The 26,986-nt window shown below is 36.9% G+C and overlaps 1 protein-coding gene across 3 annotated transcripts in view; it reads right to left on the reverse strand.

Annotated features, from left to right (window-relative positions):
- CFI (complement factor I) overlaps positions 1 to 26,986 on the reverse strand; it is an 80,587-nt gene that overhangs the window by 47,140 nt on the left and 6,461 nt on the right. For 2 of the 3 annotated variants that reach the window (XM_036920881.2, XM_036920879.2), the window contains 4 exons: positions 23,503 to 23,547; positions 12,063 to 12,342; positions 10,496 to 10,649; positions 347 to 528 (listed from right to left, as the gene is read on the reverse strand). In XM_036920881.2, the coding sequence (XP_036776776.2) occupies positions 347 to 528; positions 10,496 to 10,649; positions 12,063 to 12,342; positions 23,503 to 23,547 (661 nt within the window). The remainder of the gene's footprint in view (positions 1 to 346; positions 529 to 10,495; positions 10,650 to 12,062; positions 12,343 to 23,502; positions 23,548 to 26,986) is intronic. The other variant, XM_057502525.1, reaches the window with a different exon arrangement.

A 26,986-nucleotide genomic window follows, 5' to 3' on the forward strand; every position in this document is an offset into this window, starting at 1 on the left:
TGGTTACTTAAACATTTTAAAGGAATGTATATAGTCTGAACCTCTTAAAGGACATGTGGAGGTTTCTTCTGATGTTTGACTTGTGTTTGTTATATTAAGTTTAATCCAGATGTTCAAGGAAGCAAAAGGCAGCTTTACTTCCAAAATAGGAACATGGATAGAAGTAATATTTGAATGGAAAAGTACAATAGGGGAAAAGTACCAATGTAGGCTCTAAAACCCCAAACATGATTTCTTCCTCTATGACTGGCAACTGGGTATCCATCATTTGTTTGTTTACTATAGACTTGGCATGAAATAAACAACCTTGAACGAAGGGAAAATATCAGGTAAATACTCTACCAACCTGCATTTGGCGTGTAACATACCACACCAGCTAAACCCTGGTAACTGTGAGCTGGGGCACTGGTAAAAGTACATTCAGCCAAACTGGTCTCTAATCCTCGACAATGCACATTCAGACATTCAGTGGAATTTGTACGGAGATCTCCAGGAATATTAAACCTTCCTTTAGTACCAAGAGCACCCCTACAAATAGAATAAATGAAACATTAGGGTAGAATAAATAGTACTTCTCATTTACAACCTTATTATAGGAGGTAAGATACTAGAGCAATTTCCTCTTATTTTCTATACACGAATGACAGATTGGGCAAGATGCTTAAATTCTCTGAGCCTCAAATATCTTCACCTGTAAAAGGAATTACAACTACCTCACTGAGTTTTATAAATATTAACAAAAATAATCCATTTAAACTAACTAGCTGAAACAAGGCAAGCACTCAACAAATATTGGTTTCCTCTTCTCTGTTTTTTGTTAAGGAGGAATGCTTCTCCACTACTGATGTTTTCTTCCAACCTGAGATGTGCCATTTCTGGCCTCTCTCCATCTCTTAATTTGTCTTCTATCCAGGAAAGGAAGTGTATTAATTTGTTCAGGAAACTGTGGAAATATAAACCAGGCTGTCAGTCCAGCTCTTTCACCTTCTCCTGAAAGATGCATACCCCATGCTGTAGGCCTACCATGGTTGCTTAGTATTTGGGAAATTAAGTTGGTTTAAGTCTAGCAGGTTCATTTTGCTTTTACACTAAGCTACATCCTCAATTCAGCCTTGACAGTATTAAGGTGATATTTTGGCATCTATATGCCATTGCTTGAGCTTCTCAACTTTTCCAGAGTTTGTATGGGTAGAGGGCTACCTCAATGACCCAATATCCTAGAGACGATGAGTTATGTATAGTGAACTATCTTCCAGGACATTCACTTGCCCCCTGATTCTCTTTAGAAGTAAGTGGAAGCAAGCAAACAAACAAAAAACTAAAAAAAAGAAAAAAGGAAGTGGGAAAAATGGATTAAAAATAAAAAGTTGAGAAAAGATGCATCAGGCAAATAGAAACAAAAATAAAGCAGTAATGGCAATATAAATATCAGATAAATTAGAATGAAAGGAAAAAAGAGAACAATTAAAGGGAACAAGGAGGATATTTTTAATTATTTCAGATACATAACAAGATATGGTAGTTATGAAAGTGTCCCAAACAGCATCAAAATATGAGAGCAAATGAGAGCCATTTGGGGCAATCTAAGAGGTGAGTAACCTGAAAAACCTCTCAACCTGAAACTATCCAAAAGTAAAAGATAAAATATAATAAATACCCTCAATGAACTCTTAAGGAAACTGAGAGCTTATCCTGGCTGAATCAGAAAAGTCTGTCCATGAGCTTATGCAAAATAAGATAAGAACAAAATCCTGAGAGATCAAAGACTGAGAGAGTTTATCATTAGATTAACTTGTAGGTTGTAGGTCACAAACTGTCTAAAATCAGAAATACTCTGTGCCTCAACTAAATGATAAGAGACTCTCACTAATGAAATACTAGCAGATGTAGTCTAGGAAGAAGAAAACTAAATCAAGAATGAAGGAGTGAGATGCAAGAAGCAAGAACAAACCAAGACGTTGTTTAACATGCAGTAAATCTGAGTAAGCAATGACTGAATGAGAATAATAATAATTGCTCATTACATTGATATAGTAGCTGTCTTCAGGGATATAAAAAACAAGGTGGACCTAAATACTGGAAACTTGATGGGATTATGACATTCTTTGTATTATTCCTGAAGAGAATGAAGACTTCCTAAGTCAAGGTCTCATAGCATAATGTAAAGATAACCACTAAAAAAATAGAAATAGAATGTATATAATTTCTAAATCAAGAGAGGAATAAAGGGGGGAAGATTAAAAAAACCTTATTAACATAATAGAAGTTGGAGGATTGGATTAAAGATGGTAGCATGAGAGGTTAGACAGGGACCTCCTCCTAAAACCACATATAATACAAAAATACAATTAATACAACTAATCCTCAAAGAGCAACAGGAAAGAAGGCTACACTAGACTACATAGACCTGCAGAAAAGAGCAGACTTCACGGAACTGAGTAATGTACCAAAGCTGTGACCCAGAGGGGCCTAAGCCCTTCCCCCACCCGAGCTCACTGGTGGGAGGAAGAGAAACAGAGTGGGGAGGGAGTGGAGGCCTGGGACTGCTGAACACTTAGCCCTGGAGATCTTTTCTGGGAGCATGAACCTACAATGCATGGTGCTCTGGTGATTTAGTGTGGTTGGAAAGCTAAGACAGGCAGAATACCTGGAGAGATGGAGATTCCAGCTGCTTGTGGAAAACAGGGATTCATATTCAGCTAATCTGGGTGGGCAGTCTGAGAGACTTCCTAAAAGTGAGAGGGCTGCTAAAGGGGCAAGGACTGCACAGAGCTTACTGCTCAAGAGAAAGGACAGGTAGACAAAATTGTCCTGGTGCACTCTGCCCAGCAGGTTAGGAGCTTAAACGATATTCAGGTGCTCTATCCCCCTGGCTGGCTACACAGCTCCAAGTACCCCCACCATGATATGCCTGCAGTGTCTTCCTCCCGGCTAGTCTGTACCTGGCTCAGGCTCACAAACCGGCAACCCCTGCCCAGGCATCAGGCCAGCCAGAGGGAAGCACTGCCTACAGCAACTACAAACGCAAAGCATAGAGGCTTACACCTGTGTGTTTGGCCCACTGGTTCTGGCAGTGGAGACAGGCATAGCAGCCGGGAAGCAAGAAACAGCTATTTCCTTCCCCCAAGCACCAACACCACTCCCCTGAGACCCCTGACACTACTTCAGGGGCTGAGCAGCTCCAGAGAATAGAGCTTCTGGGCACTAGAGTGCACCACAGACAAATTATGAAATGTCAAAGGAACCTGGTTCAAAGCAAAATTATGAATACACCTGAGAAAGATTCAAATGAAATCGACCTCATGAATCTTCCAGAAAGAGATTTCAAAATAAAAATCATTAACATTCTCATGGAGGTACAGAAAAATATTCAAGAACTCAGGAATGAATTTAGGAAGGAGATACAATCATTGAAGAACACAATGGAGGGTATTAAAAGCAGTTTAGATACAGTGGAGGAGACGATAAATGAAATAGAAATTAGGGAAATGGAACACAAAGAAGCTGAGGCACAGAGAAAAAAAGGATCTCTAAGAATGAAAGAATACTGAGAGAACTGTGTGACCAATACAAACAGAACAATATTCACATTATAGGGGTATCAGAAGAAGAAGAAGAGAGAAAAAGAGATAGAAAGTGTCTTTGAGGAAGTAATTGCTGAAAACTTCCCAAATCTGGGGAAGGAGATAGTCTCTCAGGCCATGGAAGTGCACAGATCTCCCAACACAAGGGACCCAAGGAAGACAACACCAAGACATATAATAATTAAAATGGCAAAGATCAAGGATAAGGACAGACTATTAAAAGCTTCCAGAGAGAGAAATAAGATCACATACAAAGGAAAGCCCACCAGGCTGTCTTCAGACATCTCAGCAGAAACCTTACAGGCCAGAAGGGAGTGGCATGATATATTTAATGCAATAAAGCAGAAGGGTCTAGGACCAAGAATACTTTATCTGGTGAGATTATCATTTAAATTTGAAGGAGGGAGTAAACAATTTTCACACAAGCTAATGCTGAGAGAATTTAGTTTCCACAAACCACCTCTACACTGTATTGTGGAGGGACTGCTCTAGATGGAAGTGTTCCTAAGGTTAAATAGTTGTCACCAGAGGTAATAAAAAGGGATAGACAAAGATTACAGAATATGATACCTAATATACAAAGATTGGAGGAGGAAGAAAAGGAGGGGGGAAAAAAAGAACCTTTAGATTGTGTTTGTAATAGCATACTAAGTGAGTTAAGTTAGACTCTAAGATAGTAAGGAAGTTACCTTTGAAGCTTTGCTAATCACAAATCTAAAGCCTGCAATGGCAATAAGTACACACCTATCAATAATCACCCTAAATGTAAATGGTCTGAATTCACCAATCAAAAGACATAGAGTCACTGAATGGATAAAAAAAACAAGACCCATCTATATGCTGCCTACAAGAGACTCACTTCAAACCAAAAGACATACACAGACTAAAAGTGAAGGAATGGAAAAAGATATTTCATGCAACTAATAGGGAGAAAAAAGCAGGTGTTGCAGTACTTGTATCAGACAAAATAGACTTCAAAACAAAGAAAGTCACAAGAGACAAAGAAAGACATTACATAATGATAAAGGGGTCAATCCAACAAGAGGATATAACCATTATAAATATCCATGCACCAACAAAGGAGCACCTTCTTATTGAAACAAATACTAACAGAATTATAAGGGGAAATAGAACGTAATGCATTCATTCTAGGAGACTTCAACTCTCCACTCACTCCAAAGATCAATCAGACAGAAAATAATTAAGGAGACAGAGGCACTGAACAACACATTAGAACAGGTGGACCTAACAGACATCTACAGAACTCTACACCCAAAAGCAGCAGGACACACATTCTTCTCAAGTGCACATGGAACATTTTCCAGAATAGACCACAAAAAGAGCTGCACTAAATTCAAAAAGATTGAAATTGTACCAACCAACTTCTCAGGTCATGAGTGTATAAAACTGGGAATAAATTGTACAAAGAAAACAAAAAGGCTCACAAACATATGGAGGCTTAAAAACATGCTTCTAAATAATCAAAAGATCAGTGACCAAATTAAAACAGAGATCAAGCAATATTTAGAGACAAATGAAAACAACAGCACAAAGCCCCAACTTCTGTGGGACACAGCAAAGGCAATTCTAAGAAGGAGGCATATAGCAGTCCAGGCCTATTTAAAGAAGGAAGAACAATCCCAAATGAATAGTCTAAATTCACAACTATTGCAACTGGAAAAAAGAAGAACAAATGAAGCCCAAAGTCAGCAGGAAGAGAGACATAGTAAAGATCAGAGAAGAAATAAATAAAATTGAGAAGAATAAAACAATCAAAAAAATTAATGAAACCAAGAGCTGCTTCTTTGAGGAAATAAACAAAATAGATAAACCCCTAGCCAGACTTATTAAGAAAAAAAAGAGGATCTACAAACATAAACAGAATCAGAAATGAGAAACAAAAAATCATGATGAACACCACAGAAATACAAAGAATTATTAGAGAATACTGTGAAAATCTATATGCTAACAAGTTGGAAACCTAGAAGAAAAGGACAACTTTCTACAAAAATACAACCTTCCAAGACTGACCAGAAAGAAACAGAAAATCTAAACAGACCAATTACTAGCAATGAAATTGAATCGGTAATCAAAAAACTACCCAAGAACAAAACCCCCAGACCACATGGATTCCCCACTGAATTTTATCAGACATTTAGAGAAGACATAACATATATTCTCCTTAAAGTTTTCCAAAAAATAGAAGAGGAGGGAATACTTTCAAACTCATTCTATGAAGCCAGCCTCTGTCCCTTTAATTATTTTTCTTTCTGGTTGATCTGTCCTTTGGAGTGAGTGGAGTGTTGAAGTTTCCTAGAATGAATGCATTACATTTTATTTCCCCTTTCAACATCCATTCACTCTAATACCAAAACCAGGCAAAGACACCACAAAAACTAAAACTACAGACAAATATCCCTGATGAACATAGATGCAAAAATACTCAACAAAATATTAGCAAACCGAATTAAAAAATACATCAAGAGGATCATACACCGTGATCAAGTCAGATTCATGTCAGGGATGCAAGGACAGTACAACATTCGAAATCCATCAACATCATCCACCACATCAACAAAAAGAAGGACAAAAAACACATGATAATCTCCATAGATGCTGAAAAAGCATTCGACAAAATTCAACACCCATTCATGATAAAAACTCTCAACAAAATGGGTATAGAGGGCAAGTACGTCAACATAATAAAGGTCATATATGACAAACCCACAGCCAACATTATACTTAACAGTGAGAAGTTCAAAGCTTTTCCCCTAAGATCAGGAACAAGACAAGGATGCCCACTCTCCCCACGTTTATTCAGCATAGTACTGGAGGTCCTAGCCATAGCAGTCAGACAACACAAAGAAATAAAAGGCATCCAGATTGGTAAGGAAGAAGTCAAACTGTCACTGCTTGCAGATGACATGAAATTGTACATAAAAAACCCTAAAGAATCAACTCCAAAAGTACTGGAACTAGTACCTGAATTCAGCAAAGTTGCAGGATAGAAAATTAATACACAGAAATCTGCTGCATTCCTATACACCGAGGAGCTAGCAGAAAGAGAGATCAGGAAAACAATTCCATCCACAATTGCATCAAAAAAGAATAAAATACCTAGGAATAAACCTAACCAAGGAAGTGAAAGACCTATACCCTGAAAACTACAAGACACTCCTAAGAGAAATTAAAGAGGACACTAATACATGGAAATTCATCCCAAGCTCTTGGGTAGGAAGAATTAATATTGCAAAATGGCCATCCTGCCTAAAGCAATATACAGGTTCAATGCAATCCCTATCAAAATACCAACAGCATTCTTCAATGAACTGGAACAAATAGTTCTAAAATACATATGGAGCCACAAAAGACCCTGAATAGCCAAAGCAATCCTGAGAAGGAAGAATAAAGTAGGGGGAATTATACTCCCTGACTTCAAGCTCTACTAAAAGCCCCAGTAATCAATACAATTTGCTACTGACACAAGAACAGACCCACAGACCAGTGAAACAGAATAGAGAGTCCAGATATTAACCCAAGCATATATGGCCAATTAATATATGATAAAGGAGCTATGGACATACAATCAGGAAATGACAGCCTCTTCAATAGCTGGTGTTGGCAAAACTGGACATCTACATGTAAGAAAATGAAACTGGATTACTGTCTAACTCCGTATACAAAAGTAAACTCAAAATGGATCAAAGACCTGAATGTAAGTCATGAAACCATAAAACTCTTCGAAGAAAATATAGGCAAAACTCTCTTGAATATAAACATGAAGAACTTCTTCATGAACATATCTCCAAGGGCAAGGGAAACAAAAGCAAAAATGAACAAGTCAGACTACATCAAACTAAAAAGCTTCTGTACAGCAAAGGACACCATCAGTAGAACAAAAAGGCATCCTACAGTATGGGAGAATATATTCCTAAATGACATATCCAATAAGGGGTTGACATCCAAAATATACAAAGAGCTCATGCACCTCAACAAACAAAAAGCAAATAACCCAATTTAAAAATGGGCAGAGGAGCTAAACAGACACTTAGCCAAAGAAGAAATTCAGATGGACAACAGACAGATGAAAAGATGCTCCACATTGCTAATCATCAGAGAAATGCAAATTAAAACCACAGTGAGAAATCACCTTACACTAGTTAGGATGGCCAGCATCCAAAAGACAAATAACAACAAATGATGGGGAGGATGTGGAGAAAGGGGAACCCTCCTACACTGCTGGTGGGAATGTAAATTAGTTCAACCTTTGTGGAAAGTAGTATGGAGATTCCTCAAAAAACTCAAAATAGAAATACCATTTGACCCAGGAATTCCACTCCTAGGAATTTACCCTAAGAATGCAGGAGCCCAGTTTGAAAAAGACATATGCACCCCTATGTTTATCACAGCACTATTTACAATAGCCAAGAAATGGAAGCAACCTAAGTGTCCATCAGTAGATGAATGGATAAAGAAGACGTGGTACATATACACAATGGAATATTATTTAGCCATAAGAAGAAAACAAACCCTACCATTTGCAACAACATGGATGGAGCTAGAGAGTATTATGCTCAGTGAAATAAGCCAGGTGGAGAAAGACAAGTATCAAATGATTTCACTCATCTGTGGAGTATAAGAACAAAGAAAAAACTGAAGGAACAAAACAGCAGCAGACTCAAAGAACCCAAGAATAGACTAATAGGAATAAGGGGGAAAGGGGGCATTATGATTAGCATACTTTATATAGTGGGGGGGCACGGGGAAGGCAGTATAGCTCAGAGAAGATAAGTAGTGATTCTATAGCATCTTACTATGCTGATGGACAGTGACTGTAATGGGGTATGTGGTTGGGACTTGATAATGGGGTATCTAGTAACCACAATGTTGTTCATGTAAGTGTCTATTAATGATATCCCTCAAAAAATGAAAAAAAAATGTAATAGAAGTTAGAAAAGTAAGAAACAAAACACAGAAAAAGCAGGGTAAACAATAGGCCCAAAATAAGATAGGAAAAATAGATTCCACAATGTAAATAATCATAATAATGAAATGGAGTAAACTCTTCACACAGTTATTGTCATACTGGGTTTTTAAAGAATATCTAGATAAATGCTGTTTATAAGGGACACTTAAAAGATAAGGACATGAAAACCTGCAAACACAAATAAATGGGAAAAGCAGTTAACAATCTTGCTTATTCTAACAGACATCATATCTACTATATAGGGCCCTGCACATGAAGCATTTCAAATATACTCAGTAGCACAACACAAGTCTCAACAAATATTTAAACAATTGTCATATAGAGATGTTCTCTGACTGCCATACAATTAGATAGGAAACCGATAACAGAAAGTTAATCAAAAAACAAACTATTCATTAGGGAAGTAAAAAAAGAAACATTTAAATTATGTATGGATCAATGAAGAAATTATATATATATATATATATATATATTTTTTATTGATATACAATCTTACATTAATTTCAACTATACAACCCAGTGGTTCAACAGTTACCCATATTGTTAAATCCATACCCCATCTAGTACAGCTACTATCTGTCAACATAGGAAGATGTTACAGAATCACTGGCTATATTCTCCATGCCATACTACTATCCTTGTGACAAACCTACAGTATGATTGAGAATTTTTCTGTCCCTTTAGCCCCCTCACTGTCCCCACCCATGCACCCCAACCTCTCTCCCATGGTAACCACAAGTCCCTTCTCTGTGTCTATGAGTCTAATGCTATTTTATTCATTCTGGTTTGCTTTGTATTTATAATCCACATATAAGTGAAATCATATGGTACTCGCCTTTCTCAGCCTGACTTACTTCACTGAGCATAATACCCTCTAGTTCCATCCATGTTGTTGCAAATGGCAGGATTTGTTTTCTTTTTATGGTTGAATAATATTCCATTATGTATATGTACCACATCTTTATACATTCATTTATTGATGGGCACATAGTTTGCTTCCATATCTTGGCTTTTGTAAATAATGCAGCAATAAATATTCGGGTACATATATCTTTTCAGATTAGGGATGTTTTTTTATTCAGGCAAATTCCTAGAAGTGGAATTGCTGGGTTGAATGGTGTTTCTATTTTTAGTTTTTTGAGGGACTTCCATACTGCTTTCTACAGTGGCTGTGGCTGAACCAATTTATATTCCCATAAACAATATAGGAGGGTTCCCTTTTCTCTACATCCTCACCAACATTTATTAAAAAAGACATTATATTGAAAATTAGAAAATACTTTGAATTGAAAAATAATTAAAACACCACTTTTATTTTATGTCACTAAGGGTATGGCATGCAGATGAAGCATTACCTAGAGGGAAATTTATATCTTAAACGCTTATATTAGAAAATAAAAAAAGTTAAATATTGATGAGTTAAGCACTTAACTCAAGAAATTAGAAAAAATACAATAAAGAAAAGAGAGAGCCAAAGAAAACAGTAAAAGTTAATGAAGTTGAAAATAAAGAACAGGAAGCAATTTACAAATATAAAAATCAAAAACTATCAGATAGACAAATCTTTGCAAGCTTGATCAGTAAAAAAAGAGAGAAGGCATAGATAAACAATATTAGGTATGAAAAAGTGGACATAATTATAGATGAGTAGAGAGATAGACAGTAATGGACATATTCGTAACTCTGAATCAGCACAGGATTCATATACACTAACAAACTTACAAGTCCTCTGTGCTCTGCAGTGTTCTCAGTGTTAGTTCGTCAAACATGAATTTATTTAATCCTCACAGCAATGCCATGAGGCAGGTAGTTAATATCCTCAGGTTACATATGAGAAAATTGAGGGAGAGAAAAACTGTGTAATCAAAAAACAAATTGTTGGAACAATAAAATCAACCCTGGGAAGATCCACTGATACACTCACTGTTGAAATCCAAGGTCAAGGCAGGCCACGTTGGCCTGAGTCATGCTCCAGCTTTTTCTACATATGAACATTTTCTTATCTTGGTCTACAAGTTTTACTTCAACAATTCCCTCAGACTCTGTATTTCCATACTTCAAGGAAACAGTAAATTGTCCTAAAATAAAAAACCAAAAAGAATGAGCAATATTTAGGTATTCTCTTTTTCTTCTCTGGATTACAAGCCTTTAAGATAGTAAAATACATAATTTCAAATTAACTTGGAATGCTAAGAAGATTTTAACAAATAGTGGTAAGCAGTTACTTTATTAGGGCTCATTATGTGTCAGTGGCTGGCTACCCAGGTATATAGATTATCATAAAATCCTCACATCAGATCCATGAAGATAGACCAATACTTATTCCCAGTTTTACACATGAGGAACCTAAATTCCTCCATTTTTATTGGGGTTAAGCTACTCACTCAGGTGGTGAGTCTGGGAATCTGAACCTGCTATACTGATCTCATTCCAAAGTCCATGCTTTTAAAAGTAACCTAAACAAATAACGAAAATGTAAGAAAGGTTTATGTATTGTCATATATTTAAGGCATTTAACACCTCAAGAGAATAAAAGTGTGACACTGACAAAACGTTCTCCCCAGCTACTTTCCTCCTCTCCTGCAGGCTGCTGAAGTGGGCACCAATAAAGAGCTTTCTTCCTCCTGTCCCACCGTACCTCAACATCTTAACGTGGCATCACAAAAAAATTTAGGATATTGTGTGCTGGCATAAGTCGTGGTGGCTTTAAAAAGAATGTTTTGATCATTCCTCTGTAAATTCATGAAGCGCTTGTGATAGCTGATATCAGAAGACACTGAGCTTGAGGTTAGCTGTAAGAGCTAAGATTTCATGAGCACTTTCTATGTGCCAAACACTGTATGAAGAGCTTTGCATTCTTAATTTTATTTAATTTTCACAAGAGTCTTAGGAGTTAGGAACTACTATTATTCACATTTTACAAATGTGGAACCTGGGATCCAGAGAGGTCACAAAGCTTGTCAACAAACAAGACGGGGCTGGGAGGGACTTGCAGTTGAATCTGTCAGTGAAAACCCTAATCTTAACCATTCCTTTCCTTCACTTATTCATCTTCTAAGGTCCCAGCCTCCTCACTACATTGGGAACCTGGATGGAGTGGAGATTAGCTCTCTGATCTGGTGTGTCAAGTTTGCTAGGTTGGAGTATGTCATAGGTCAGCAGTGGCCTGAGTTCCCCTTGGATCAGGGCCAGTGGGGTTGGGGCTAGAGAGAGGGGTAGAGGCTTGGGGAATGGATGCGGGAAGAAATTAGTGGGGCTGGAGGTCCAGAGTGGGGACCATACCAGTACCAAGCTCATGTAAATACTTTTTCCTGGGTTCTACCTAGATTCTGGTGATCCCTAATTCCTTTGGTTATTATCCCAATTACTACTGAGGGTCTATGGAGGAATTCTGAATTGTCAGCACAACATTTCATAGGAAAAATATTTTCTGAAGAAAGTATGGTATACAACTTCCTTCTTATATCGAGGAATAAACGAGGCTTTCCCACCTTCAGATGTGCATTCTCCAGAATTTAAAAACTTTGCCTCTGGACGAAGACATTCAAAACTCTTTTGCTGACAGTAAGTTGGGTAGGTTCTCCTGTTAGTTGAACACACCATGGTGCCATTCTTTGGGCACTGATAAGGGAGTTTACACATACAGATCCCATCGATGCATTTCTGCCACGGTTGGCAGAAGACTTTATTGCAGGAGAGATGTGTGTATTTTTCAGCTAAGCACTTTTTTTCCACCAGATTCTCTCCAGAGAGGTCTGATGTCAAAGTTAACTAGAAAACACAAAATAAACATTAATGTAACAACAAACTAAAATCTTTTCAAAGATGCATAAGTGAAGGAAAAGAAAAAAACAGCCTCACCTACCCCAGAGTACAGGTGAGGGTGATGTGGTCTGGTGGGTTTAGAATCAGGCAAACCTGGCTTCTAGTTCCAGCTTGGGCACTTAGAGTTAACTGCCTTGAGCAAGTTACTTACCCCAGGGAAATGTGAAGTTTCCTCATCTGTAAAGTGGGAATGATATCTTCTAGTGTGTAGGGTTATTACAAGGATTAGAAATTGTATGCATAGAAGGTTGGCAGGTACTAGGCATGAAATCAGTGGGAGTTATTGTTATCCTAAAGCAAACGTAAAATCCTGCCTTTAAAAAATCACATCAGTCACATTAGGAAGTAATAAATTTAAAGCTAAATTTAGTCTCATGAAATGAACACATGAATGAAATTGATTAACTCTATTAATAAATGCATTTTTTAAATGACTACTGTGTGCCAAACTTCTCTAAAATGAACATAGCCTTGAGGCTCTGTCTTCAAAGTTTGGATATTGAGGCAGCAGAAACACACATTAATAACTGGGTACAAAGCACACTGTGGTAAGTGATATAGTAATGGTACAAATATGACAGAATTTTCGTGGAGAACCACAGTGGAAGAGAATAAATCTTTCTAGTGGGATTTAAAAAGGCCTCATGCATGTGGTAACATTTGAGCAAGATGAGGAAGGACAGGTGCTAGCAGAGGGCTGGTATTAGCAAAACACAGGATACAGGATGTATTTAAGGAATCATGAGCAACTAATGGGCAGACAAAGTTGGTTGTGCTTCAAATGGGGTGATCACTGGTCAGGAAATGGGAGGAAGGGGCAGGGCAGCAGGAGTGGAGCATAAGAATGGTTTGGTAGCCATTCAAGCAAGCAAAAGCAATAGCACTGGATAATTTATCCATGTAGAGGCTAAGGGGGAATTCTCAGTTTTGAGGTTGAGTGATAGTAAGGCAGTGTAATGCCATTAGTCAAAATAGGTATGAACTTAAAGTAAAGCATTATGAATTTGATTTGGGATCTGTTGAATCTAAGGTGACTAAAGGACATTGTTTGGGAGATACTTTGTAGGAAAGAGAAATGTATGTGTGAATTTTGGAATACAGATCATCAGCTCATTTATCATTGAATTCAATAAATGAGTTAGCAAGCACAGCTCTGGGCTGGGGAGTGCCTAAGGATGGGACCAGAGGAATAAAAGTCCCTGTCCTAAGGAGCACACCGACCTGAAGAGAGGCAGAAAGTCTGATGGACAATTTCTCTGGTAGACATGGACAGGGCAGGCCATTAGGACAGTGTTCTAGCCACTGGCCTTAATAGGAAGTGTAGGAACATTTCTAGGAAATGCTGATATCTGGGCTGAGTTCTAAGGGTGCTGAGGTGGAGTCAGCCAGCAGAAAGAGTGGTGGATGGGCACCCCAGGCAGGACTGTGAGCAAGAGAACAGCATGTTTAAGGCTGGAGGATAGAGTTAGAGAGTAGTGGATGATAAAGAGGCAGGTCCTGAGGAAACCACTGAGGGACTTTATAAGCAGGGAAGCAAATTTGCATTTGAGGAAAATTTCTCGGGCAATTGGAACAGACAGACAGAAGGCCAATTAGACCTGCAGGAATCCAGAGGAAATACAATGCAGGCTGGGAACAGGCTAATTGGGTCAAAGTCAGTTGTGGAAAGTGAGTGATCTCTCTGTCTCCTAATCATTCCCTCTGGAGGATGGGCATCCTGTCCTCTAGTCTCCCCAGGCCCCCAGCAATGAGAGCCCCCTCTTTTCTCAGTGTGCCCCAGCTGCAGTAACAGCAAGCTAGGGCAGAAACTAATCAAACAATCTTTAAACATCATTATGAAGACAAATAAAAACCAGTCAATTAAAATCATATGAAAATTTGCAAAAGCTGTGAAAGTCATTTTATTCAGTATGCTCTTCAGCAAACTTTATTTAGCTATAGAAACAAGAAAATTTGACAAGTTGGCAATGCACTACACTGGCTTTTGCACACTGATCTAGAATTAAATCTACTAGTTACATAGATTTCATGGTTCCATGTACATAGTAGAGTTGAAATGTTTGTAATTATTTAGCTCCTAGTCCTCACTGACAAAACTGTAAGTGCCCTGTCAGTAGGGATTACCTGCTTTCTATGCGTTACTCTTATATTAAAGGAGTGATATTCCAACTGGGTGCAAGTAGAAAACAACTTGATTCTTTCCCATTTTTATCTCTGTAAATTCTTTGAGGTCTCATTTTTCTTGATCTTTGAAAACTTGGGTAAATGTCATAACTTTTCAGTCACACTTAGAGTAGAGCAAAAATTAAAAATTAAAAGACTTTTAGTCCCAGGAACAGCCATATAACAGCAATTACCATGTCCTGTCCTGTGTAATCACTGAGAAGTGGACCATCATTTGGGGTGAAACTTCTCTGAACTCAGACTCACTTTAGGGTGAGATGGGCTTAGAAGGGTGAGAAGGGGAGAAAAGAAAAGAAAGAAAGAAAGAAGGAAAGAAGGAAACAAGGAAGGAAGAAAAGAAGGAAAGAAGGAAAGAAGGAAGGAAGGAAGGAAGGAAGGAAGGAAAGAAGGAAAGAGAGAGAGAGAGAAAGAAAGAGAGAAAGAGACAAAGAAAGAGAGAAAGAAAGAAAGAGAAAGAAGGAAAGAAAGAAAGAAAGAAAGAAAGAAAGAAAGAAAGAAAAAAGAAAGAGAGAGAAGGAAAGAAAGAAAGAGAGAAAAGGAAAGAAAGAAAGAAAGAGAGAGAAGGAAAGAAAGAAAGAGAAAGAAAGAGAGAGAAAGAGAAAGAAAGAAAGAGAGAGAAAGAAAGAGAGAGAGAAAGAGAGAAAGAGAAAGAGAGAGAGAGAGAAAGAAAGAAAGGAAGAGAGAGAGAAAGAAAGGAAGAGAGAGAGAGAAAGGCAGACAGACAGAGAGAGAGAGAGAGAGAGAGAGAGAGAAAGGCAGAGAGGGAGAGAGAAAGAGAGAGAAAGAAAAGAAAGGCAGACAGAAAGAGAGAAAGAAAGAAAGAAAGAAAGAGAAAGAAAAAGAGAAAAGAAAGGAAGAAAGGAAGAAAAAGAGAGAGAAAGAAGGAAAGAAAGAAAAAAAAAGAGAGAGAGAGAGAAAAGAAAGGAAGAAAGGCAGACAGAAAGAGAGACAAAGAAGGAAGGAAGGAGGGAGGGAAGGAAGGAAAAGAAAAAAGCCCAATAAAGACAGAACATTGAGGAGAGTTGACATTTAAGGAGTTGAAGATGTGGGGTAAGCAGAAGAGTCTTTGCTTCCCAGTCAGACGGATGTTGCTATGAGTGTCTAATGGTGCAGAGAGCCTCAGAGGATGAACGCTGAAAAAAGACCACTGATTTTGATGAACAAAGGTCATGGGACCCTTCGAAGAAATAGTTTTAACTGAAGGTTAACACAAAATTGGTGAGTTGAGGCCAGAATGGGAAGTGAAGAAACAAAAGCAGAAGTATAGGCTAACCTTTTTTATTGATCTTGTGCTTAGATTTGGGAGTTTGAACACAGGCTTACAAAAAAAAATCTCTGCTTCCTTTCCAGCCCCATTAAAGTAAGAGTAAAAGAATTTTTAAAAAAGGCACAACCAGTAAGGCCAAAGAGAATGGGTAGGACTACAGACTTGAGATATTATCAAAATATTGAAAGCTGGAAAGCAGACAGCCTGGTGGTAAAACAGATTTAGCAGACCATGGAGAACTGAAACCCATGCCTGATGAGTAAGGCCATAAGAACAAAGCACGTTCATGCCACAGAACCCCAGAAAAGCTTAGGGACTGGGGCACCTAGTAGCTCTGAAGAAGATGGAGTAGCTAAAAAAACAGGAGACTAGTGAAAGAAATGGTTGTATGAAAAGGTTATTATGGAATCCATTGTAAATAGCCGAAGAAAAAGCAAAAATTTGAAAGTGGTTGTCCCTGAAACAAAAGCAAAAATAAACAAATAGGATTACATCAAACTATAAAGCTTCTGCACAGCAAGGAAACTCTCAACAACAAAAAAAGGTAACCTACTGTATGGAAGAATATATTTGCAAATGATATATCCAATAAGCAGCCAATATTCAAACTACATAAATAACTTATATACCTCAACACCAAAAAATACAAATAATTCAATTAAAAAATGGACAGAGGACCTGAACAGACATTTTTCCAAAGGAGACATACACATGAAAAGATGCTCCACATCACTAATCATCAGGGAAATGCAAGTCAAAACCACAATGAGATATTACTTCATACCAGTAAGAATGCTCACTATCCAAAACACAAGTAACTATTGGCGAGGTTGAGGAGAAAAGGGAACCCTCCTGCACTGCAGGTGTGAATGTAAATTGGTCCACAGCCACTGTGGAAAACAGTATGGAGGTTCCTCAAAAAACCAGAAATAGAAATACCATATGACCCACCAATTCCACTTCTGGGTATTTACCCAAGGAAAACAAAAAAACTAATTCAAAAATATATATGCATCCCTATGTTTATTGCTGCATTATTTATAATAGCCAAGATATGGAAGCAACCCAAGTGCCCACTGATAGATAAATAAAGAAGATACAGTACATATACACAATGGAATATTATTCTGCCATAAAAAGGAAACCTTGTCATCTGCAACAACAGGGATAGACCTAGAGGGTATTACACTAAGAGAAAAAAGCCAGGCAGAAAAAGACAAATCCCATGTGATTTCACTTATATGTGGAATCTAAAAAACAGAATAAACAAACAAAAAATGGTGAAGGGAATAAAGAGGCATAAACTACAATTTGTTAAATAAGTCATAGAATGGAAGTACAACATAGAGAATATAACCAATAATACTGTGATATGCTATGGTAATAGGTGGCAACTACACATACCATGGCAAGCATCTAGTAATATATATAATTATTGAGTCACTATGTTGTACATCTGAAATCAATACAATATTGTATGTCAACTTTATTTCAACAATAAATTCCAAACAAACAAATAAATAAAAACAACAGAAAATATCAGAAAAAAAGAAAAAGAAAGTGATTGTCACTGGACAGAGAATCAGGGTTAAGGAGGGCTGTGATAAGGGTATTTTATGTTATAAGCAAGGATAATTGATTGGTGATCTTATCTGACTGGTCAGTATCTACATCCAACCAATTATTAAACATTTTCAATTTCACCATGGTTTTACGTATAACAGGATTATTTGCCTTTGTCAACAGTATACATGAATCAATTTGATTTAAAAAAATGAAAAAGAATGCCGTGCTTTCAGTGGAGAAAAGATTGTGTTAGGCTTTGAAGGAGAAAAAAATGGATGGGATAGTAGCATAAAGTGACACAGAGTAAAGAAAGATTTTTGTTGTTAGGACAGAAAAGATTTCATCATGACTATAGGCTAAGGTTAGGAATCTAACATAATGGAAATGATTGAACCTTTCAGAGAAAGAGAATGAAAGTGTTGAAACAGGTTAAGAAGATAGGAGGAGGAATAACCAGGAGAAGACTGTCTTAGAACTTAAGTAGCTTTTTTTTCTATTCCTACAATTTCTTATTGCAAGTTGGAATCAATTTTATGATAATCTTACCATTTTTAATTTCAGGTTGATGGTAATGGCTAACACTAACACAATTGCTGTTGACAACTGCAATAATCAAAAAAGCAGAAAATTTTTGTGAGGCAATAGCTGGGGACAGTAAGAGTAAGGTTTGTTTATCAACTGTGTAAAACATCATGACATTAAGCTTCTGAAGGGATTGGGTAAGTTACATGTGTCGGCGGGTCCTCTGTCTAGAGCAGTGGGATGATGATCTTTGAGGATAATATTAAAGGGTTTGTAAATGCATTTGTACACCAGTCTTTGCCTGAAGACAGAATAGTAAACTATGTCTCATACATTTATGTATATACACTACCTTTCTGATGTATGTAGATGCACTCAAGATTAATAAGATGCAAAAATTAAAAATATTTAAATCGTCTCTGAAATTACATTGACTTTATCACTTTCTTTCCTCCCACAACAAAAGATAATAAAATGACTACTATTAATTAGATGGTATAAGATGGGGTGGCAGATTTAAGTATTATTTATTTTTTAATTTAATTTTTATTCTTTTTGGTATCATTAATATACACTTACATGAACACTGTGGTTGCTATACTGCCTTCCCCATGCCCCACCCTACATTATGTGTGCTAATCATATTGCCTCTTTTCCCCCTTATCCCTCCCTTCCCACTCATCCTCCCCAGTCCCTTTCCCTTTGGTAACTGTTAGTCCATTCTTGGGTTCTGTGATTCTGCTGCTGTTTTGTTCCTTCAGTTTTTTTCTTTGTTCTTCTACTCCACAGATGAGTGAAGTCATTTGATACTTGTCTTTCTCTGCCTGGCTTATTTCACTGAGCATAATACCCTCTAGCTCCATCAATGTTGTTGCCAATGTTAGAATTTGTTTTCTTCCTATGGCTGAATAATATTCCATTGTGTATATGTACCACGTCTTCTTTATCCATTCATCTACTGATGGACACTTAGGTTGCTTCCATTTCTTGCCTATTGTAAATAGTGCTGTGATAAACATAGGGGTGCATATGTCTTTTTTAAACTGGGCTCCTGCATTCTTAGGGTAAATTCCTAGGAGTGGAATTCCTGGGTCAAATGGTATTTCTATTTTGAGCTTTTTGAGGAACCTCCATACTGCTTTCCACAAAGGTTGAACTAATTTACATTCCCACCAGCAGTGTAGGAGGGTTCCCCTTTCTCCACAACCTCGCCAACATTTGTTGTTGTTTGTCTTTTGGATGGCAGCCATCCTAACTGGTGTGAGGTGATATCTCATTGTGGTTTTAATTTGCGTTTCTCTGATCATTAGCGATGTGGAGCATCTTTTCATGTGTCTGTTGGCCATCTGAATTTCTTCTTTGGAGAACTGTCTCTTCAGATCCTTTGCCCATTTTTTAATTGGGTTATTTGCTTTTTGTTATTGAGGTGCATGAGCTCTTTGTATATTTTGGATGTCAACCCTTTATTGGATATGTCATTTATGAATATATTCTCCCATGCTGTAGGACGCCTTTTTGTTCTACTGATGGTGTCCTTTGCTGTACAGAAGCTTTTTAGTTTGATATAGTCCTACTTGTTCATTTTTCATGTTTACATTCAAGAGAATTTTGCCTAAATTTTCTTCGAAGAGTTTTATGGTTTCATGACTTACATTCAGGTCTTTGATCCATTTTGAGTTACTTTTGTATACGGAGTTAGACAGTAATCCAGTTTCATTCTTACATGTAGCTGTCCAGTTTTGCCAACATCAGCTATTGAAGAGGCTGTCATTTCCCAATTGTATATCCATGGCTCCTTTATCATATACTAATTGGCCATATATGCTTGGGTTAATATCTGGACTCTCTATTCTGTTCCACTGGTCTATGGGTCTGTTCTTGTGTCAATACCAAATTGTCTTGATTACTGGGGCTTTGTAGTAGAGCTTGAAGTCAGGGAGTATAATTCCCCCTACTTTATTCTTCCTTCTCAGGATTGCTTTGGCTATTCGGGGTCTTTTGTGGCTCCATATGTATTTTAGAACTATTTGTTCCAGTTCGTTGAAGAATGCTGTTGGTATTTTGATAGGGATTGCATTGAACCTGTATATTGCTTTAGGCAGGATGGCCATTTTGCAATATTAATTCTTCCTACCCAAGAGCTTGGGATGAATTTCCATTTATTAGTGTCCTCTTTAATTTCTCTTAGGAGTGTCTTGTAGTTTTCAGGGTATAGGTCTTTCACTTCCTTGGTTAGGTTTATTCCTAGGTATTTTATTCTTTTTGATACAATTGTGGATGGAATTGTTTTCCTGATTTCTCTTTCTGCTAGTTCATCATTAGTGTATAGGAATGCAACAGACTTCTGTGTACTAATTTTGTATCCTGCAACTTTGCTGAATTCAGATATTAGTTCTAGTAGTTTTGGAGTTGATTCTTTAGAGTTTGTTATGTACAATATCATGTCATCTGCAAGCAGTGACAGTTTGACTTCTTCCTTACCAATCTGGATGCCTTTTATTTCTTTGTGTTGTCTGATTGCTGTGGCTAGGACCTCCAGTACTATGTTGAATAGAAGTGGGGAGGGTGGGCATCCTTGTCTTGTTCCTGATCTTAGAGGAAAAGCTTTCAGCTTCTCGCTTTAAAGTATAATGTTGGCTGTGGGTTTGTCATATATGACCTTTATTATGTTGAGGTACTTGCCCTCTATACCCATTTTGTTGGAAGTTTTTATCATGAACGGATGTTGAATTTTGTCGAATACTTTTTCGGCATCCATGGAGATGATCATGTGGTTTTTGTCCTTCTTTTTGTTGATGTGGTGGATGATGTTGATGGATTTTCAAATGTTGTACCATCCTTGCATCCCTAAGTATTTTTTAATGTTTATCTTTGTGGCAAACATTAATACTGTTTATGAAAATCTTATTTTACTCTACTTCCAGGCAAATGCAAAAACTGTACTTCCTTCTTGAGGTTGGATGTGGTGCTAACTTGCTTTGGCCAATGAAACATAAGCTGAAGCAACATGAATTGGTTTCGGGTAGCACTTAATTGTCAGTGTTCAACAACCCAACTTTCGCGTGCCCTGCCACAGTGATCATGGAAACATGAGTGCAGGGATACCATAGAATCACAGTGGCCTAGAACGATGAGCCAACATATGAGAGACAGACACCTGAGTCACCCAGACCCACAGTGGACTTTGGATAGCAAAAATTAACTTTTGTTGTATTAAACCACAGAGATCTTGGAATTGGTTTAGTGCTGTGTAGCCAATACTGTCTGGTAGGCTAGATATCTAGATATAGTCTTGATGGCCTGAATCCTTGAGAACCACTTGTCTAGGGAGTATGGGACTTAAATTATTCTGTATGTAGCTATGTGAACTGACTGAGGCACGCTAAAGAAGTTTTTCCCATTTTTATTGAGCCTGGAGTTATAAGCTGGAAAAGAAGACTACAAATACATGGATCAAGTATCCCCAGTTGTGGTCATAGCCCATCAGCATCAAAATCACCTGAGGTGCACCCACCATTTTACACATGCAGATTCTTGGCCCCAAACAACAGACATCAGGATCAAAATCTCTGGGGAAGACCATGGAATCTGTATTTTAAATGAATTCATAAGGTTTCTTATGCCTGCCAAAGACTGAGAACCACTCCTATTGATAAATAATTTTCAAAGTGGGTTACATATACCTTGAGAGTATGAAGATAATCCAGTGGGTAAGATAATAGAAATTATCTTAATTTGTATGCTTATTGAAAAGGTCAGAAGAAAGAAATTAATCGTTACTATATTTAAATATGGATTGACACTTGTGCCTGCATTCATAGCACATTCATTCAGCATTTACTGAGAGCCTACTATGTGCCAGGCACTGTGCTGGGGATACAAAACTGAATAGCACAGCATGGAGCTTACATCTCTAATAGGAGAAGATAGATGAAAATGAATAAAGAATAAATACTTAGTATGATATAAGGTGACAAATGCTATGCAAGGTAAAAAGGATGGAGATTGGGGAGAGTGAGGGGATGACTGTTATTTCATACAGGGTTGTCAGGGAACACTTTGGGGACAAATTTACCTTGGAGCAGATACCTGGAGGTGTGTGAACAAGCCATGCACATTTCTAGAGGTGAAGTGTTATAGTCAGAGGAGCAGCCAGCGTAAAAGCTGTGGGGTAAGAGCATATGTAGTGTGCTCTTGGTCCAGGAGTTCAGTGTGACTCAAGGGGGATAAGCGGCTGGAGGGAGGATAGGAGGAGGTGAGGCCAGAGAATTGGAGAGGCAGGTAACTGATCATGTAGGACCTTGTAGGCTACTTTGATGGCTTTGGCTTATTCTCTGAATGAGATATAAAGCCACTGAGGGTGTGAGCCTGCTAACATTGAGAGGTTGGGCAGATGATGAAGAATTAGTAAAAGAGATGAAAAGATGTGGCTAGCAAAGTGAAAGACAAATAAATGAAAATGGTGACACAGAGGCAAAGAGAAGGAAGGAGAGATTATCAGCTGTGTCTAATGCTTCCCCAGGTAGAGGGTGATCTTGACAAATGTAATTTTGGTGGAATGGTGGGAACCCAAGCCTGACTGTGTTCAAGAAAGAATGGAAAAAGAGAAATTGAGCTTAGCAAGTTTTTGAGAGTTTAGATATAAGGGGGCAGAGAGAAATGGGGTGATATTTGGAGGGGGATATGAGGTCAAAAGAAGGTTTTTAAGATGGAGGACCATATAAATGTGCCTGTTTAAAGAACATTTTAGATTATATGATCTATTTTAGCATACGTAATCACAAAGGGCAAGTGGCTTAGAGATTCATATAATGAAGTGAATGCTGGATTGAAAATAACACCAAAATGCAACACCAATGAATAACAGAATGGAGATTCTACACTTTTAATTCCAGTAGAAGTTGTTCATCAGTCACATCACTAAATTAAAACCAATGAAAAGCTAATCAGATATGATAAGAAATCAGCTCTGCCCCCCAATCAGTATTGTTAAAAAAATTATTTAAAATATAGATTTATATCTAATATCATTAAGGATGAGCCTCTTCTTATGTTTAATTTTTATGTTGCTCTTTGTGAGGTTTCTTTTCCAACTAATATGCTATTAAGTAAAATGAAAATTTTCAAAAATAGTGAAGTGTGTTTAATGACATTATTCCATTAAAGATGAATGGTGAAAATTATTAAAATATTATTTATGTGTTTAAAGTCGTGCTTGCTTTTCAAAGGTGCATTTATTTGTACAGCAGTGTATTTATTTTAAAATATGTATATTCACATATACTGGGGGTACATGCTCAAAAATTTTTAGCAATTACTACTATGGCCTACTCATCAACAAAGCATAGATTCAACTTTCAGCTGTTGCTGTTTTTTGTGTGTATGGGCTATTTCTAAAAATCTTTTCCATAGTATTTGTAATGATATAGCAATCATTTTGATGTGAACTTTGCTTTTTCATTCTAGGCAAGACTAGTTTAAATTATTTCAGACAGACAGTTGGTGATTAGAAAACAAATATAAAACAATCTTCTGTTTAGCCCCAGCTTACAGCTGTATGGTCCTACCTCTGTCTTCTTCTGCAGCTTCTTTTTTTGTTTTTCACCTTTATCCTTTAGGCAAAAGAAAAAGAATGATCAACCATGAACAAGGTAAGGCAAAGTCCACCACTCCCCCCGCCCCACTCTGCTTTTGTAAAAAAAAGTAGAAATTTCCCTTTCTGCTGCTAACTAGCTATGTGATCTTGGGTAAGTGACTTGACCTTTCTGATTCTGTTTCCTCTTCCATAAAATGTGGAAAATAAAAATAACATCCTCACAGAGTTGTTGTGAGGATCAAATGAAAAATGCATGGCAAAATACAAATGAACAAGTAAGATCCAATACAAATGCTAATATGATGATGCTTATGCCCCAATTCTTCTGCCCACCCTCCCTCCCAGTCCTTTGCTGAGCCCCTCACTGGGGGCAGGCCTGGAGTCTAGAGGTGGGAAAACAGCAGGCCTGGCCAGTGACTTGCTTTGGTCAATAGGAAGTCAGCAGATGTGACGTAAGAGATGCTTGCAAAGTACTTGTGTAACTGGGTTTGTCCTTTTGCTTCTCTGCCCCAGCTGACAAGCACATGGGCAGTCCAGCCAAGAGGAACCACTCCAGCTGAGCCCAGCCTAGAACCACTTTCAGCTTAGATGAGCTGATCTACAGCTAACTTGCAGATCAGAATACTAAATAAAGTTGTATGCCCTGGAGAATTTGTAATGGTTGTATTATTATTAATATTATTATTATATTAACTGACTGGTACAATCATGATTTCCCTGGAAAATATTGACAAGAAAATGGACGTTTCAAAAAGAGTAAGCAATATAAAATTTTTATGGTTTCAGGTCTTACATTTAGGTTTTTAGTCCATTTATAGTTTATTTTTTGTATATGTACAAATTTTGAGTTTATTTTATGTCTGTTTTGTAAAATAGTTGTCCAGTTTCATTCTTTTATATGCAAAAAAATTAACTTGAAATGAATTAAAAACCTAAATTCAAGACAGGAAACCCACAAAAATCCTGTAAGAAAACACAGGCAGTAAACTCTTGTACATTGGCGTTAGCAATGTCTTTCTAGATACACCTTTCCAGGCAAGGGAAACAGAAGCAAAAATAAAAAAGTGGGACTATGTCAAACTAAAAATCTTTTACATACTAAAGAAAAACATCAACAAAATGAAAAGACAACCTACTGAATGGGTGAAGATATTTGCAAATGATGCATCTGATAAAGGGTTAATATTCAAAATACGTAAAGATCTCATACAACTCAACATAAAAAAAAAATGTTTAAAAAATGGGCAGAAGACCTGAATAGACATTTCTCCAAAGAAAACATACAGGTGGCCAACAGACACATAAGAAGATGCTCAATGTCACTAATCATCAGGGAAATGTGAATCAAAACCACAATGAGATATTACCTCAGTAATATAACCAGTCAGAATAGTTATTATCAAAAAGAGAAGAAATAACAAGTGTTGGTGAGGATGTGGAGAAAAGAGAACTCTTGAGCACTGTTGGTAGGAATGTAAAATGGTGCAGCCACTATGGAAAAATAGTATGAAGTTTCCTCAAGAAATTAAAAATAGAAATCTCATATTATCCAATAATGCTACTTCTAGGTATCACACCTGAAGGAAACAAAAACTCTAACTGGAAAAGTTACATGCACCCCTATGTTTATAGCAGCATTATTTACAATAGCCAAAATATGGAAGCAACCTAAGTATCCATAGAAGAGTGAAGTGTCCACAGATAGATGAATGGGCAAAGAAGATGTGACACACACACACACACACACATACACACACACACACACACTAGAATATTACTCAGCCATAAAAAAGAATGTAATCTTGCCATTTACAACAACATGGATGGACCTACAAAGTATATTGTGCTAAGTGAAATAAGTCAAAAAGAGAAAGACAAATACCATATGATTTCAGTTTTATGTGGAATCTAAAAACAAAACAAAAAATCCAGGAACAGACTCATAAATACTGAGAATACACTGGTGGCTGCCAGAGGAGTGAGCAGGGGGAATGGGCAAAATAGGTGAAGGTGTTTAAGAGGTACAAACTTCCAGTTACATAATAAATAAGTCATGGGGATGAATATTGCAGCATAGAGAAGACAGTCAATATTGTAATAACTATATGGTGACAGATGATAACTTATCATGGTGAGCATTTCATAATGTATATAATTATTGAATCATTATGTTTTACACCCAAAACCAATATAATATTGTATATCAACTATTCTTCAATTTAAAAAATGTGTGTGCAGAAAAATGTAAATAAACATTTAATTTTGTTGAAATTCACATATATATATATATTCATGCTTATAAAAAATATTAAAGTAAAAAGTGAAATACATAGTACAATATAAGGAACAATTATTTTTAATTACATTAATGTATTCAATGAAAATGTATATATACTTGTATATAGGTCTGTTGTAGAATGAGTAATGTTATGGTTTAACAGTTATATACAGTTATATACAGTTAATAAAAAAGAATAAATTTCATTTTAAAGATATTCAAATTCAGTAAAATATTTCCTGTTTGAACCATTGTTTGCCTTCAGCAGATAAAAGATTTCACCTTTCAGTCTGCACTGTTTTACTATTTTATATTTTAAAAGTAAAAATTCCAATGGCTATTAGAATAACTAACCTGTTTGTTTCTTCATCCTTACTATTCATTGTGACATCATTGTTTATTTTTAATTGATTTGAATTTAGGAAAATGTAATAACACAGACTTTGAAAATAGGAACTATACCTGAAGTGAGATTGAAGATTCCAGCACATTGTATATATGAAAGTGTCTGTTATCAGGGCTAAACAGAGAGCTGACTGAATTAAATTCCATTTATAATATAATGTCTATTAAAGGATAAGTAAAAAAATAATTGGCTATTTGAGGTTTATGTTTGTATTTTCAAACTCAACCAGCAACCTCAGCAATTGTTAACTGTGCTACTAATATGATAGCCACTAACAAAATGTGGCTATGTAAATTAAATAAATTAAAAGGGAATTCTTCTGTTTCCAAGTTAAGATAGAGTAATAGGGACCAGATTTACCCTTCAGCCTAAAACAACCAAGAAATGGACAAAATATAGAAAACAATGATTTTCAAGACACTGGACATCAGAAATAATCCCTGTAGAATCAGTAGTAATAATAAACAGAGGTAATCCCTGAGAGTTAAAAAACAAATGAGGTTAGCCCCACATCTGTTCCATTTGATTGTCTTGAAGGAGTTTCCAAACTGTGGTGCAGAAAAAGGAACTTGAGGTGAGCCCTGTGTCGAGCAAGTCAACTGGCACCATTTTCCAACAGCATTTGCTCATTTCATGTCTCTATGTCACATTCTGGTAATTCTCACCAATATTTCAAACTTTCTCATCATTATATTTGTTATGGCAATCTGTGATCAGTGACTACAATTCACTGAAAGCTCAGATGATGGTTAGCATTTTTTACATCAAAGG

This window comes from Manis pentadactyla, chromosome 5, assembly GCF_030020395.1.
Source record: "Manis pentadactyla isolate mManPen7 chromosome 5, mManPen7.hap1, whole genome shotgun sequence".
NCBI lineage: Eukaryota > Metazoa > Chordata > Mammalia > Pholidota > Manidae > Manis > Manis pentadactyla.